At 36.6% G+C, this 17922-nt stretch overlaps 1 protein-coding gene across 1 annotated transcript; it reads right to left on the bottom strand.

Moving 5' to 3' along the window:
- Window positions 1-2479: 2479 nt before the first annotated feature.
- LOC128265593 (pregnancy zone protein-like) lies at window positions 2480-11157 on the bottom strand. The gene is given in 8 exon segments (XM_053001709.1): window positions 2480-2786; window positions 2850-3224; window positions 3226-4889; window positions 5167-5702; window positions 6296-6606; window positions 6681-7092; window positions 7154-7852; window positions 10909-11157. Coding segments are annotated over 8 exon segments (4320 nt in total). The 5' UTR covers window positions 10992-11157; the 3' UTR covers window positions 2480-2546.
- Between the last annotated feature and the right edge of the window lie 6765 nt (window positions 11158-17922).

Here is a 17922-nt window from a genome sequence, read left to right as displayed (position 1 = left end):
TGGGACAGTTTCTAGTTAATATTAGAAATTACTTAAAGCTGTAGTTGTAATAATTCGTGGCTGTGTAGCCATTTAATTAAGAGTATACAAACTCTATAAGATCCCCACGGCCATTCAATCAATAGAATATTTGGGTTGAAGCCACCCAAGTACACAGAACACATCTTCATACACACAACTGTTGAGTCGACACCACAATTGCTTGACAACCATGTATTTCTAGTCAATCGAATTCATCTTTAGAGAATACCATACACTTTGGATTTCCAAAAGACATTTTTTAATATAAACAGCAATGCATTCATAGAATCAATATTCAATTTTATTTTTATTTGTCACTATGAACACATGCAACCGTTCGGTTATCTTGACATCATTGATCAGAATCTAAAAAAAAATCGTTTGCCCACCTCTTAAAAATATGATTTTTCACAAATAACGTTTGCCGACGGCTTTTTAACAGCCTTGTCAGAAAAAAAACCTTTGCCCAGCTATTAAAAATAGATTTTTCGAAAAAACAAAAACTTCTCAAGTTTGCCCACCTCTTAAAATTTAAAAATTTTTATTTTTTCGAAAAAACTGTTTTTAATAGTTTTATATTTTCTTAAGTTTTTACTTCTTCAAAATTTTAAAAGCTGGGCAAACAATTCTCTAGCGATTTAAAAATAAAATTAAAAAGGTCAACTTTTATGTTTTTGAAAGTTTTCGAAAATTTTCGAACTTAAAAACTGGAGTTTGGCAAAAAAAACTAATTGGTGGGCAAAAGTGGGCAAAATTTCAAAAATTCGATTTTAGTCGACACAACTTCTTTGAGCTAAAAACTTTAGAGTCAAGAGCATCTGAAGATATTAAAAATCCGTTGAGAAAATGTTAATTGCTTTCAGTATGCCGAAATGGATAATAATGGACAATGCACGATCAATTGGCTCAGCAGAAATAAAGTTTATGTTAGAAGATGAACTCAAAATATCAGTACACACTCTGTATGCATCGACAAGTAACGGACAAATAGAAAGGGTTTCGAAATCATGCGGTGTTTCATCTTTACAGCAGTTCGTGAATATAATAAATCTATCCATTCTGAAACAAAAGAAAACCCCAAGACATATTTTTCAGAAGCACAATCTCCAGTATAGCAGAAGACATAGAAAAACAAGAAATTAAGCAAACTTCGGCAAGCCAAAGTTCATATACCCTTGCAGCTATTTCAAAAATTAAATATTCTTAAAAAACATTATAATTATGATTTACTTGCGTGTATGTTTAAAACCATTGAAGCTATGATGATTTGCAGCTCAATTCTTTGAGTAATTGCCAGGCTGAAGACTGAGTTTAGTAAAAAAAAAGTCTGAATAGAGTAATGAAGTATTTGAACTAAACTGTAAATTTGTAAAACTTGTGTAAGTATTCCGAGGGCGCGCTTCGCAATATTACATTTAAAATATCTAAACTATTTTAAAGAAATTATTTAAAGTCCAAATACAATTTGGGAATATTCAATAGAATATATAATTTATTTAGTATACTGAAAGCATTTATAAGTATTTATGACATTTTGAAACATTCAATTATTTTTGTATTTAATAATATAATGGCAATTAAAAAGCGAATTTTGTGTTTTCCTGTTTATGGAATGGAATAAATAGCTTAGCCGATAAAATCATGTCATAATCTGCTGTATGGATGCAAAGATGTCAGCACAAAGTATATTTGTAAGTCCCCTGGTTTTTGCACACTTTGCAGGTACATGTCGCATTGAAAAGGTGGTAGTAGTCCTTGCACGAGATTTAAGTATTTTCAAATGGTTAGTATTCAATGCAATGAGATGTCCAGGCATCACCGATGCTTTATTCCGTTCATGCGTTACATCCGGCGTATATGCAAAAAGAAAATTTGTTTTGCTTAATTATTTTTCCTGAAAAATTTTGATTTCAGATATGTAATCATATAAGTGTGTTTATTTAGTCGAATTCTTAATCATTTTTCGTCACCAAAATTAAATTAAAAAATTTTGTATGTGGCGATCGTCACGACTTGTTACCCTATTAAGAGGTGTTTATTTTTTATATTAGAAGTTTTTGCTTTTTTCTGTTGCTTTACTTTTTGAAAGCTATGGGCGCACAAAGTTTAACTTTTTTTTAGCTAGTCGATTTCCCGTTTAACTATACAGTTTTCAAAAGTCGTGAAAAAAAAAATTTTTTCAAACGACTTGCCCAACACAACACAATTTATTCCCGCAGGAATACGCGTATTTTCAACTAGAATTACAGAAAGGTTCGCTTTTAGGAATACACTTAATTCATTGAATACTGAATGCACTCTTAATGCATTTAATTCTCCTAGGAAGCTTGTAAATTACAAAATGCTGACCAATTTTGCATACTGTACACACTTACCTAATCATCGTTCGTGTAAGAATTTAGTTTGTCTGTAAAATATTATGCTGAACTCGCCTTGAAAATATTTAAAATGCAGTAAATGTATCACAATATTTTATTTGATGTTAGAACAACAGATATTGTGAGTTCATTATGCTTTTGAATACTCTAGCACTTGCGCTTGCACTCATCTCCCTCGCAAATGTCGCAGAGCTTCGACTTGATGGAGTAGTACTCGGTGGCCCTCTTGTTCGTGTCATAGTAATCGTAGAGGATCACAGAGGACGGTTTCTGGTTGGCCACCGCATGGGTCCTAATGGCTTGGACGGGGATGCATTTGTTTTCGTTCTTGGCCAGCTTCTCGAAGTAGACGTTCACCACAGAGTCACCGTTCTTGGTCTCCACCAACTGGGAGATAAAGAAATCAATTGTTAGCTTAGGAGGCTGGTAGTTAAATAGCAATCAACTCACCCTGACACGAGCAATGTCACGGATGTCCTTGAAGCTATCCTGATCGGCGGTGTAGCCCGAGGGCAGGGACACCTCCAGAATGGCCATGTTGGATTCCTTGGAATTGCCCTTCTCCACGAAGTCCACGCAAACGTTCAACTGCAGTTTGGCTGGCGATGCTCCGGGTATAACAGTGGGCTGAATTTTGAAACTGGGCTTCGGCTCCTTCTCCACCACATTGTACTGGTAGCTTATCTGGACGAGAGCTGCGCCAGTGCCCTTGACCTCGAACTCCAGGGACTTGGTGCCCTGCGGGAAGTCCACCGTCTGGAGCAACAGATCGTTCTCCTCCGATGTGGTCAGCTTCTCGGTCTTCTCTCGCTTGCCCTTGTTGGAAAACGGTCACCTCACACTTGGCCGCTTTGTAGCCCGACTTCTCGGCGAACTTGATGAGGGCGGTGAGACCCACCACAGTGTCCTGGCTGGAGTAATATCCTCCGAAGCTATTTCGCTTTGCCACCAGCCAGCGAACCATGCTCAGCACAGTGTCGGCCGTCTCCTGCTCGGATTCCAAAAGCGAGAGCAGAGCGTACGAGGTGGTCTCCACATCCTTACTCCTCACCCAACACCACCAGCTTGGGCAGTTCTTAGGTTTGTGCCGCTCCTCCAGATCCTCGGCCCACCAAGTGCGGTCATCCTCCTGCTTGGCCAGCGCCATGAAGGCGGCCACCTGTTTGGCAGCTTGCGGGGCCTTGGCCCTTTGCAGGGCATAGATGGCTATGGATTTGGGCAACAGCTCCACGGATTCGGCCGTATTGGAGCTCAGATAGGCCACCGCCTTGTCAATGGCAGTCCGGTTGGGCTTCTTCTCCTCCAGCAAGGCCAGCAGCGATTTGGCCGTAACGGTCAGCAGAGATCTCTGCGAGCCGTAGAAAATTTCGCCCAACTCCGTAAAGCTGCCATTTGCCGCCTGGCGAGTGAGCAGGAACTCATAGCCCTTGACCAAAATCTTCTCGTCCAGATCAACGATGTCCTTGATCTTGCTAAACCAACGCAGGACATAGGCGGTCAGCCAGGTGGAGCCATTGCGTTCCGGATCCTCCTGCCGCGACTTTTTCGGTCCAAAGGAACTGAAGCTGCCATCGTCGTGGCGGTATTGCAACATATCCTGATAGCCCTTCTGCAGATTCCGCTTGATGCGAGTGTCCAGGTCGGGCGTCAATTTCTTGATGCTCTTCAGGTAGCCCCTGAGCAGGTAGCTGGGCAGCAGATTGGACAAGGTCTGCTCACCGCAACCGATGGGCAACCTGATGAGATGCTCCAGATTCTTGACCACTGGTCCCAGGAGATCACCCACCAGTCCGAACTCCACACGCTCCGAATCGGGAACCAACTCCGCCGGCACTTTCAGCTCGAAGGTGTTCTTGAACTTGCCCGTGTCCTTGAGATTGACAAAGAAGGCCCTGTTCTGGTACTGGGTGGTGCCCTCGGGGACTACCTTCAGGGCCCTGTGCACAGCATCGCCGGCCATGGGTGAGATGGCCGTAAATTTGAGCAGAATATTGCCAATCACCTTGGGTCGGATGAGGAATGAGGCACTAGCCGCTTCGTTGGCACCCACTCGAATTTTCAGCGAACGCTTCCGGTCACCGATGACCTTATTGGAGGCATCCACAAAGTCGTACTCAGCATCCTCATTGGCCAGGGTCAGTTCCACGTCCAGTTGCTTGGGCAGATAGTTGAAGACCAGAGCGGGCACATTGATCACCTCGCCGCGTTTCACCGAGTACGGCAGTCGGACGGAGACGAAGAACGGCTGGAACGTCCTAATGTGTACCTGTTCATTCGTGATTCCCAAGCCCTTGAGCGGATGCAGCGAGAAGCCGGTTACCACCCAGTTGGTAATCGTGTCGGGAATGGTCTTGATCCACTTGAACACCTCCTTCTCAGTGCTCTTAATGTCGGCGAAAATCCAGGTCGTCGCAAAATTCTTTCGCACAACAGGGGCTAAAGCTCCTGACTCGGCCGATTCCGCGGCTTGCGAATCGGAATAGTACTTACCTTTAACAGTTTTAAAGGAGAACAAAATTAGTTTATAGGAATGAAGATAGATCAAATTTTAACATAAACCACTATATAGAAAGAGGACAGAGGACAGCTTAAAAGAAATAGGTTCGAGGAAAGACTTGACAATACTCGAGGAATGAGCCCAAAAATTATAAAGGTGCTAAGGTATTTTGTAAGGCAGTCAACTCTGAATTAATTAATACTTAAATAAAGTGAGAAATCTTTAAGACCTTTTCCTAATGCTCGAATTTTAATAGCTAGATTTACTTACGTTCGGTGCTATTGTAGAAGTGGGCGTTGGTCATTGTTACTACACCGGAGCTCTCTCCGGGTTTGAGAGCGTGGCGAGCGTGCCAGGGTGTGCAGGTAAAGCAGTTACTCAAACGCCAATTGATAAGCGCCTTCTTCAAGTCGTTGCTGAAGCCCAGAAGGAGCACACTCTGATCGACGGCCATTAGGCCAACGAAGGACTTTGGCGACGTTTTGATCTCCAGCTCGACATCGGCACCCGGCTTCACCTCCTCGGGGGCCTTGATTTCGATCTTGTTCTGCAGCTCCAGCTCCACCTTGAACTTGACCTCGGCATATCGGAGTTGGCCAGTCTCATCCACGTAGTAGAAGTACATACGACCATCGGGGGAGGTTTGGAAGGTGGGCTTTAATGTCACATTGACGGTTTTCTTGGGCTCATCTAACTCGAATCGCTTCGTCTCCAGAATATTTCCACGTCCCATGATGTTATACACGAAGTATTTTAGCGGACGACTGGAGTTAAGGGTCACCTGATACTCCTGGCCGATCTCTAGTCTGTAAAAGGTATACATTTCTATTCATAAGTCACATTTTCAATCACTCAAGATCTGGCTGTAGAAAAATAATATTATAAAATTAGTACTACACAGAAAACAACAATGTAAAATTGATATTTCAAAACAAATACTTTTTGCACTCAAACAAATAAACTTGGCGTATAATGTATCAAGACCAAATTGATTCTGAATTTCATCCAAACAAGAATATTTTCCTTTTAATTTTTTTCTGTGTATGTTTACCGAAAAAACGGAAAACTATGAACAAATGGGTTTATTAAATTATATAAAATGCTATTAATGCTAAAAAAGCTTAGATACTATGTACGGAAATGATTTTGACTTCAATGTACATACATGATTATTATGTTAATACACTTATGGTGCATCAGTTCTGGTACCGCGCTCTCAAATACAGAAAAAACGTGAAATATATTTTGCTGCAAAATATTATCAACCCATAAGGCAGGCAATAAGACTTAGTTTTTGCTAAGCTCGAGGACAAGATTTCATTACGGAACATATTGATTTTGTAGCTTAATGTTGTATGAATAAAATATAATATTAACTATTTTTGAAAGTTTTACTAACCTCTTTTTGCCCTTTGGCCTCTGAACTTTGGCCACAAACCACTCCTTTACCTCCTTCTTATTCTTCTTCCTATAGGGAAAGATTTTGTAGAGTTCGCGCTTCTCGTCGAGAAACTCCAGCTCAATGGTATAGAAGTGGTTGAATTTGGCCAAGTCCGGCAGATCGGGTAGAGTCACCTTGAAAGTCGCAATGCTGGACTCATTCAAATGGCTCTCGAACACGAAAGTTTTGTTCTCAATCTTGGGTACTGGAATCTCATTCTGTTTGTCGTAGAATCTAAACTTGATTAGAATTCCCTCAATAAACTTGACCTTTGTTTTGAAATTTTGAAATAATAAATATTAGTTAGTAAACACAAATAGAATTACCAAGACTGTTGACCCACCTTCACCACAGACTTGGTGTCCGTGAGCAGTGTACCATCGACGAGGGTTATTTTGAAAGCCATTTGGTGCTCCTTGTCGGGCTTGTAGTATCTGCATGAGGTATGGTCCGTGCAGGACATTAAATAGCGATTGGAATACAGACGGATAGCGCCCGTCTCGCTGAGCTTCACGCCGGTGAAGTCCTCCTCGACGGTGGCCGTAATCCGAGCACTCGAAAATATCGAATCTCGCTGCAGATAGCTGGCGAACTCCCTCAGATCCATAGTCAGCTTGGCCTTGCCAGCGACCATGTCGGCGGTGGCCATTACAGAGTGGCCGGGGATAGTGCCATCGATAGCGCTCAATCCGCCCGACTCATGCAGGCGGACACTGACCAGAGCCTTGCCATTCACGGGCTTGCCATACGTGTAACTAGGGGAATGATGCTGATTTAAGCATCATAGGGCATTACTGATTTATAGGCGTTACTCACTTGGCCTTCAGGACAACGTTCAATTCGCCATCTCGCACTGAAACCTTTTTGGTGGCCTCCATTTTGATCAAGTACTTGGGCAGCACATACTTTTCCACCATGAAGAAGATAGTTTCACTCGACCGAGTCGAGAAGTTACCGAACTCCCCAATGAACTGCTCTTCGCCATTCTGCACATGCACGGACCAAAGGCCCACGGTGGCGAATTCGGAGAGCTCGAATTTTCCCGTGTACACGCCCGCGGTGGTCTTGATGTGCTTCTCCTGCTTGATGAGATTCCGCTTGGGATCCTCGAACCAAATGACCGCCTTATCCGTGGCCGTTGCTGGCAGCAAGTTATCGTTGAGGAAGATCACACGATAGTTGATCGTATCGCCGGGCTTGTACTTGCCCTTGTCGGTCTGGATTATGATGTACGGCTTGACGGTTTCCCAGTTCAGTTTGGTGGAGTTCTTGAACTGCAGGCCCTTGACACCCTCGGCCGTGAGGTTATAGTAACCCGCCGCCAGGGGAGGCACTTTGAAGGTGATCTGCTTGTACTCATCGGATTTGGCCAACTCCACGGTCTGGGTTTCGTTGTAGGAGGGCCCGGTGATGCCCACCTTCAGGGTGACCGGCTTCTTGGTCTGGTGAACGGCAACGGCCACATTGTAATCGCGATGGGATTGGATGGTTCCGGGACCCACAATGGTATACTTACTAAAACAGAATCATCAAAGAAAATCAAACGGTATTTACTTATATATTTAAAAATTAAGGCTTACATATAATGATGAGCTTAACATCTTGTTTACCGCGCACTGGCTGCGGTGGTTTTCGACTCTACCTTTGTTGTATAGTAATTAGAACATTTTTTGGTTGGTTCTTATATTATAAGAAACAAAGTTCATATACCCTTGCAAAAATGAATTTACTTGCGTATATGTTTAAAAGCAATTATTCGATAGTTCCTATGACAGCTATACGATATCGTTTTCCGATTTTAATAGAATTAAAAGCGTAATTCTAAACTCCCAAACTATTAATAAGTCATAAAAAATTTGTAAAATAATTACAAAATATAAAAGTTTCATTGAAAAAAAAAACTATTTTTATTGTTTCCATGGCAGCTATATGATTTTATCGTCCGATTTTGATGAAATTTAAAACGTAATTCTGAAATATTTAACCATTACTATGTGTCGAAGAACTAAAAATAATTAAAACAAGAAAGGAAGCAAACTTCGGCAAGCCGAAGTTCATATACCCTTGCAGCTATTGCAAAAATTAAATATTCTTCAAAACATTAAAATTATCGTTTACTTGCGTATATGTTTAAAAACATTGAAGTTTTGATGATTTGCAGCTTAATTATTCGATAGTTTCTATGGCAGCTGTATGATATCGTTTACCGATTTTAGTAAAATTAAAAGCGTAATTCTGAACTGTCAAATTATTAATAAGTCAAAAAGAATTTAAAAAAAATTACAAAATAGAAAAGTTACATTTAAGCTATTATTGTTTCCATGTGAGCTATATGATATAGTTGTCCGATTTTGTTGATATTTAAACAGTTATTCTGAAATATTTAACCATTACTATGAACTAAAACAAGAATTAAAAAACAGCAAAGCTATAATTTTTTTTATTTATTTTTCCGATTGTTCCTATGGGAGCTATATGCTATAGTCATCCGATCCGGCTCGTTCCGACTTATGTACTACCTGCAATAGAAAGACAACTTTTGGGAAAGTTTCAAGCAGATAGGTTTAAAACTGAGAGACTGTTTGCCTAGAAACGGACGGACAGACGGACGGACAGACAGACGGACAGACGGACGTCTGTCCTCCTAGTGATTCTGATCAAGAATATATATACTTTATAGGGTCGGAAATGTCTCCTTCACAGCGTTGCTAACTTCTGACTGAAATTACAATAACCTCTGCAAGGGTATAAAAATGAAGTGTTAAATTTCAATAAATATATTTTATTATATTGCCGCTGAGATTAATATATAAGATGCTCGATTTCGATAGTCATTTGAAAAACCTTTTTCTATTCCTAATATCTAATTAGTAATAATAACAATCTTTAGACATGGAATACAAATTTAAATCGACAAAATCCTCCAGAGTATTAGGATTTGTTTCCTAACATAAATGATGGAGGTCGACAAAACTTGGAAACGTGGCTAAAATTATAGATCAGCAACCTTGAATTTAACCTTGAAAATACACGGCTTAAAGGCAAAACTAATTATATCGATGGGAAATTAAACCATACATTTTAAGCTATAAATCTATACAATCCGATTAACCATATAATATAGATTTACCGGCATCTTGTTTATATAATTAACATTTAACCACAAATTTTAAGCTATGAACCTTAACAATCCTCTGGTAAATTTATTTTATATGGTTGATCTTTAGAAAAGGTGATAACCGTAATTGCACTACGAATCATACCGAAACTAATATTTTAAACTATAAACTGTCCTCCTTTTTGATTTGGTTAAACTTTAAAAAAGGTAATAAACGTAATTACATTTTATTTACACTTTAACAAAAAAAGTTTCATTACATAATATATTGTGTTTCTGTTCTTTTCTGTTTCAAAGGAGATGATGTTGATTTTGTGAATTTGGAAACTGTTATTTAATAACCCAAACATGAATATCGAAAAATCATGTTATCATGTTTAATTTCTAGGCAAATTGATACCAATTGGAACTTATAAATTTGAAATTATCAATTGCTTTGGTTAATGCATTTTGGCTTTTTTCTTTTCTGTGGCAATCAAATATACATAAATATGTATAAATACGTCCTTATACATGCATTCATAATAGCCCTGGAGTTAACGGTAAAGATTCCAGGCACCTGATCTGCTTCAAAAAAGTTTGAAAACGGCTTAGAGATTATATAATCCAAGTTTACTACGATTAGCCATTTTCCTCGCACTTACAGTCCTCGATGACGTACAACAATGTTGTTAACTTGATCATCACTCATTCATCACTATATTTCGCACAGTCAAATTGTTTTCAAATTATTCTTACTTTTCAAAATTTTCAAGTGTATTCAATAATCTACCTTTGTATTCCTTTTTAATTACTGATAATTAAATACACTCTAAAAATAACTAATTTGAGATCGTGTCATAAATTAATAATGTACTTATCAACAAAAGAAAATGTAAAATGTAAAATGGCTTACTGAGATATTCAATCAGCAGTACAGGTCGAACTAACCCTAAATTCAATTTAGAGATGTAAAAAAGAACACTTAATTGATTTCCATAAATTTCAAAAGTTATTATCGTAAAAAATTTGTCAAAACCAATATAAACCTGCGGAAATGATTTCAAATTTTTAAGAATTTGTTTAACAGATAAACAAATATTTGGTTTCATTTTGACTGAAATGAACTGTTCACAAAGATCAGAAAACTTTCCTGTATTTCGCTAAGTGGAATCAAGATAAATGCATAAGCATAACAAATTTGGAGGATGTTATGGGGTTTGATGGGAAGGAGAGTAACAATAATCATAATAATTAATATTTAGCTACTTCATTGATAGTTAAACCATTTATCAATTCCTTTTAAATTAATAGCAAATACATTTATACCCTACTAGTGTTAAAATATTACGTTCTAAGTTCTCTACTTTTTTGGGCTATAGATTTATGTTCTTGCTTTTCAATTAATACTATTCTAGCCGTAGGTCTGTGATTCGGCCAATCGGATCACATAGTATAGTGGGCATTGACTTACCCCTCAGCCTTTACCGCTTCCATCATCTGCAGCAGGACCAAAATCGCACAAGCCGTGATAGTAAAAGCGTCTGCGCGACGCATTTTGCTGGCGTTGGTGGTCCAAGGAGGGCAGCAGGAAGGGAGGAAAATCAAAAAAAAAAGAAATAAAATTAATTCTGGCTCTGGAGTGTTGCGGATGTTATGGCTAACGCGGCTACAACCGTCGCGGCTCAGAGTCGAGCTGGGACTGGTTCGGCTGGATGCCCTACGGATTTTTTATAGCTTCGAGACGAAGCCGAGTTCGTCTGAGTCGTGCGAGTCGGAAAAAAAACACTGATAAAAATTAGATAAAAAATTAAATAATACTGGGAGTAAGTGTGGGTGTATACTCGATGAAGAGTTCAGCAAACAGAACCAAAACATAGGCTAGCACTTCCAAAAAATATCATTCATAATTCGGATATAGAATGAGTTAAAGCTTTGAATGGTTTGTTTCTAATGTTGTACACTAATAATTTAAAGTTAAATTTTGTTTCAAGATGTTGTGAAAAAGCACATCAAACAAATATGTAAGGGAATGCTCAAAAGGAAAAAAAGGAATTTAAAAAAGGTATTACCTTTATAAATCAAACTCAGGCTTAAAATTTTTCTAATATAAGGTCAAGTAAAAGTAATCCATTTTTTATGGTTAGAATTAACCGATTTATTTCAGATAAGCCCCATTTTTTTCCACAATCGATTGCCATTTCGATGGTAATTTCATGATACACCTCTCATAAAACCCTTCGTTCTTATTATTAGAAAACTGAACCAGTCGGTTTTCACAATCCTCTCTTGTAGCTTAGATTTCACTATCCACATCACTTGGTGCGATGTCCGGGCATAAGGTGGACGCAAAAGAACCTCCCATCCAAGTTCTCGGAGCTATTGATGTGTGTGGTCTAGCATTGTCCTGATGGAAACTCAAATCCTTTTCTATTGACCAAAACGGGGCGCATCTGGGCAATGGTTGTCAGTACAAAGCCGAATTAAGTGTTTGGCCATAGGGGAGCAGCTCATAGTTGATAATTTCTTGCCAATCGCACAGCAAGCGATTTGTAGAACAATCCTAAAAATAAATAAAAACAAGAAAAGGAAACAAACTTCGGCAAGCCGAAGTTTATATACCCTTGCAGCTATTGCAAGAATTAAATATTTTTGAAAACATTAAAATTATGATTTACTTGCGTATATGTCTAAAACATTGAAGCAATGATGATTTGCAGCTCAATTATTAGGTAGTTATTTTATATAATTATATTATTTCTATGGGAGCTATATGCTATAGTCGTCCGATTTTGATGAAATTTAAACCGTAATTCTGAAATATTTATCCATTACTATATCTCCAAGAACTAAAAAAAAATTAAAAAACAGAAAAGCTATAATATTTTTTCATTTATTTTTATGATTGTTCCTATGGGAGCTATATGCTATAGTCGTCCGATTTTGATGAAATTTAAACCGTAATTCTGAAATATTTAACCATTACTATATCTCGAAGAACTAAAAAAAATTAAAAAACAGAAAAGTTATAATTTTTTTTCATTTATTTTTCCGATTGTTCCTATGGGAGCTATATGCTATAGTCGTCCGATTTTGATAAAATTTAAAACATAATTCTGAAATATTAAACCATTACTAATGTCGAAGAACTAAAAAAAAAATAAAAAACAGCAAAGTTATAATTTTTTTTCATTTATTTTTCCGATTGTTCCTATGGGAGCTATATGCTATAATCGTCCGATCCGGCTCGTTCCGACTTATATACTACCTGCAACAGAAAGACAACTTTTGGGAAAGTTTCATGCAGATAGCTTTAAAACTGAGAGACTAGTTTGCGTAGAAACGGACGGACAGACGGACGGACAGACGGACATGGCTAGATCGACTCTACTAGTGATGCTGATCAAGAATATATATACTTTATAGGGTCGGAAACGTCTCCTTCACTGCGTTGCAAACTTCTGACTGAAATTATAATACCCTCTGCAAGGGTATAAATATAATTCTGTAAGTTGTCGCGCCGTAACTATAAGTTGATATATCGCGATCAGATTTTCAGTTTTCTTTTCTCCATCTGTTTATATGTAAAATAGTGTGTTAGTTTTATAAGCTATGTGATTAAACAATTGAACGTATTTATACCTGTTACTCGTAGAGTAAAAGGCGTTTTGTATTCGTTAAAGAGTATGGAAGTGTTTCCGACCACAAAATGATATATATTCTTGATCAGGACCAATAGCCGAATCGATCTAGCCATGACCGTCTGTGTGAACTTCGATATCTCGAAAACTATAAAAAGTTAAGATTTGGGCTCCGCATGCAGATTTAAGTAGTGCCTTCGCATTGCAAGTTTATTTTAAAGTGAAAGTATTTACTGTCACTCTGAGACATGTACGATCGTAGGTGTTGGACAATGTGTGTGTGTTTCGGTCATATCTATCGGTAGACACAAACATTTTTAAGATCGAGCTAATACTTTAAAAGTTATGCTCCTATGCCGCCGCTCTGCCGCGCCTCTACCGCTGTTTGGCCGCTGTTCGGATGGTGTTCGGCCGCTGCTCTGCCGGTAATCGCTTCATTAGAGAGACAGAACGATAGAACTGTTAGAGAGGGTGGGGGTGCTGTAGGCTCTCAGCTTCTAGCGATGGCTATGCAGCTCAAAAGATGGCGGCACCTAAGCTCCAAATGTTTAAAGGGGGAAAATTTAGTAACGGGAATATTTAGTAAGAAGAAGTCCCAGTCTTGACTCATGGACCATGTCCTTGGAACATGCCGTCAAAAGTAAAATCTATGATTTTTCACAATTTTAAGTAATTTTAATTGTCAGCCTATAACACAGAGGCCAGGCTTTGTAACTTAAAAGTAATAATAATTAATAATTAATAATAATTAAAAGTAATAATAATTTACATTATAAATAAATCCAAAACAGGACCTCCGAAACTATTACAGCTAAACTTTCCCTGGTTTGGAACCCACATTCTGAACCATATGTATATAATATGTTACCTGACTAGTTTTTGGCGATGTCCCTTTATTTTTGTTTTAAATCTGAAATGCGCTTTAGACCCCTTTCTCATATATAGAAAAATTGCATTCGAGATAATTTTATTGAAGAAAATTTAAAAAACTTTTAATATGTCTTAAATATAATTTATAATATTTAAAGGTTTCAAATTTAGACTCTTTCGTCGGGATTCCTGGGAAATTTTCTCTTAATCTTCAGCTTCTATTTCCACATCACAGCGACTGACCAAAGAAATTCTTGCATTTGCCTTGTAAAAACCAGCTCCAGCTTGGAATTGTTCCATTTTTGGTCTTAATCCGAAAATAAATCTAATCGAAGATTGGTGGGATGTGGCAGTGGGCGTGGTCTGATTCTGTGAAGGGATAATGGCAATGAGTTTGAACGATATAGAAAAAGTTAATAGGATGATTGGATTTTAATTGGGCTATAAGCTATAAGCTGCCTGGCAAAAGTCCTCTTGAGTGCTCTTGAATGACTTTTGGGTGCCGTTTGCGATCAGTTCGGGCTTAACTCTCACTGCTGGTTGAACTTCACCCGTTCGTCAAAGTTCCTATTAAAACCCTTTAATGATGATATGATATCGTTTTTCAATTTTAAATAAAATTAAAATCGTATTTCTGAAATATAAAACCATTTTCTTGTCCAAAAGAATAAAACAAAACAAAAAAGAAAGCGAACTTCGGCAAGTCGAAGTTCATATGCCCTTGCAGCTATTACAAGAACTAAATATTTTTGAAAACATTAAAATTATGATTTACTTGCGTATATGTTTAAAAACATTGAAGCCATGATGATTTGCAGCTAAATTATTAGATAGTTATTTTATATATTATTGATTATTTCTATGGGAGCTATATGATATAGTCGTCCGATTTTGATGAAATTTAAACCTTAATTCTGAAATATTAAACCATTACTATAAGTCGAAGAACTAAAAAAGAATTAAAAAACATCAAAGTTAAAATTCTTTTTATTTTTTTTTCGATTGTTCCTATGGGAGCTATATGCTATAGACGTCCGATTTTGATGAAACTTAAACCGTAACTCTGAAATATTTACTATATGTCGAAGAACTAAAAAAAAAATTAAGAAACAGCAAAGTTATAATTTTTTTTCATTTATTTTTCCGATTGTTCCTATGGGAGCTATATGCTATAGTCGTCCGATCCGGCTCGTTTCGACTTATATACTACCTGCAATAGAAAGACAACTTTTGAGAAAGTTTCATGCAGATAGCTTTAAAACTGAGAGACTAGTTTGCATATAAACGGACGGACAGACGGACGGACAGACGGACGGACAGACGGAATGACGGACAGACGGACATGGCTAGATCGACTCGTCTAGTGATGCTGATCAAGAATGTATACTTTATAGGGTCGGAAATGTCTCCTTCACTGCGTTGCAAACTTCTGACTGAAGTTATAATACCCTCTGCAAGGGTATAAAAATTGAAAACTATAGAAGTAACAAATTGTTTTAAATTTATATTTTTGAATACTCCGATTGTTTCCGTGTGAGCTATATGATATAGTCGTCCGATTTTAATCATATTTAAATCGTTATTCCAAAATAATAAACCATCACTAAATATCGACGAACTATTAAAAAAAAATGTCTCCTTCGCTGAAAACTTCTGATTGATATTATAGTACCCTCTGCATGGGTATAAGTATTTATAAAATTATATCTTGCTGGTCTAACCCGGAGGTGCGCTCAATAGCACAGCCGAAATATGAATAACTCTCCGTTCAGCAAAGTTTGTAAATGTGTTTTTTCGGCACTGACCTTTTTATTTTAAGGCACACTCTTTTAAGAACAAATCATTTATCGCCATAAGAGAACACGAACACCTCTGCCAAACAATTAAAGGAAGCAAGATACTGTGATGTTATTTAATTTAATATTTTATCGCAGAGCCTAAAGTGCTGGGACTGTGTCGGAGCTGTGACATTTTTTAATTTATTTTTAGTTCTTCGACATATAGTAATGGTTAAATAATTCCGAAATACGGTTTAAATTTCATCAAAATCGGACGACTATAGCATATAGCTCCCATAGGAAAATTCGGAAAAATAAAGAATATTTAATAGCTGCAAGGGTATATGAACTTCGGCTTGCCGAAGTTTGCTTCCTTTCTTGTTTTTTATATTATATCGATTTCAATTGACTTTGTTTCGATTTTTGATGTTCTAATATCAATACTGCAATAAAATATAAAAAGTTAATAAAAGTTCGTATTAACAAACGCGATAGTGATTGCAATAGGAATGTGGATAAAAATCGACGACGAAAGCGAGTGTTTGCAATGGAGTTCAATTAATCACTGGCTTTACTATTAATATTACAAAACTATTTTTAGATTTTTGCGTACATGTTTAAAACCAGTGAAGCCATGATTATTTTCCGGTGAATTATTCATATATCGTTGTTCGATTATAATATTATTACATTCAAATTTAAATTTTATTCACATTCAAATTGAAATGCAATTGCATTTTGTTACTTTTGTTTGTTACTTGTTTCAGAAAAATGTGATAGCTGAATCTAGCATACAAATATTTCAAAATAACAACATTATTCCCTTAACAAACTAAAACAAATTAGTATTTAAGAAATTAGGCGAAAAATCGTTACAATAATAACTTAAAACTGTAGCTGATTGCGTGAAGCGAGTTCTTACCGTCTTAAATTGCCAAATTTTAGTAAAATTCCGTCCATTTAATTTCAACCTTTTTCGTCAAATAGCAAACAACATTTTATGAACGATACATATCAATAGATCAAACATACAACAACGATACCATATCATATCTTTTTAGTTACATATTTATAAGAATAATTTTAGTCAAGCATAAATTATTACATAGAATGGTTTGAGCTACAATGTTTAAGATTCTTGGATGACACAGATGACAACATTTTTTGTAATTCACTTTTTATGAACTTTAAACAGAATTTTACTGCATATTTTATCATTTGTATCAACTTTATTTAACATGATGAATATTTTTAGTTGAGTTTTGTGTTGTAACCAAAGTTTTTCAATGTTCGAATTTATTATTTCACTTATTTTAAGTATCTTGCATTACTCTTATTTAATGGTAATTTCAAAGATGCTGATTATAACACCTTTTTTTATTATACCCTTGCAGAGGGTTTGGCATATAGCTCCCATAGGAACAATCGAAAAAATAAATTTAAAAAAATTATAACTTTTCTGTTGTTTAATTTTTTTGTAGTAGTAATGGTTAAATATTTCAGAATCACATTTTAAATTTCATCAAAATCGGACGACTATATCATATAGCTCGGAAAAAAAATACAAAAACATTATAACTTTGCTGTTTTTTAATTTTTTTTTTAGTTCTTTGACATATAGTAACGGTTAAATATTTCAGAATTACGGTTTTAATTTCATCAAAATCGGACGACTATATCATATACATAGTTCCCATAGGAAAAACCGGGAAAAAAAAATCAAAAAAAATTATAACTTTGCTGTTTCTTAATTTTTTTTTTGTTTTTCGACATAAAGTAATGGTTAAATATTTTAGAACTACGATTTAAATTTCATCAAAATCGGACGACTATATCATATATGATAGCTCCCATAGAAATAATAAAAATATATAAAATAACTATCTAATAATTGAGCTGCAAATCATCATAGCTGCAATGTTTTTAAACATATACGCAAGTAAATCATAATTTTAATGTTTTTAAAAATGTTTAATTCTTGCAATAGCTGCAAGGGTATATGAACTTCGGCTTGCCGAAGTTTGCTTTCTTTCTTGTTATAATTATTATGGCCTTATTATAACTTAATTCTGTCATTTATGATATTTTTAATTCCTACCCCAAACGTCCATTTAATACTTATACCAAACACTCAAAAGCAAGTTTAAAGTGGTGTTAAGTCAAAATGACGTGATTAAGTCTATTTTATGGATGTCTCAC

Source organism: Drosophila gunungcola, unplaced genomic scaffold, assembly GCF_025200985.1.
Source record: "Drosophila gunungcola strain Sukarami unplaced genomic scaffold, Dgunungcola_SK_2 000137F, whole genome shotgun sequence".
Taxonomy (NCBI): domain Eukaryota; kingdom Metazoa; phylum Arthropoda; class Insecta; order Diptera; family Drosophilidae; genus Drosophila; species Drosophila gunungcola.
Note: the sequence above shows the minus strand (reverse complement) of the source record. Positions and strands in the feature narration are given on the sequence as shown.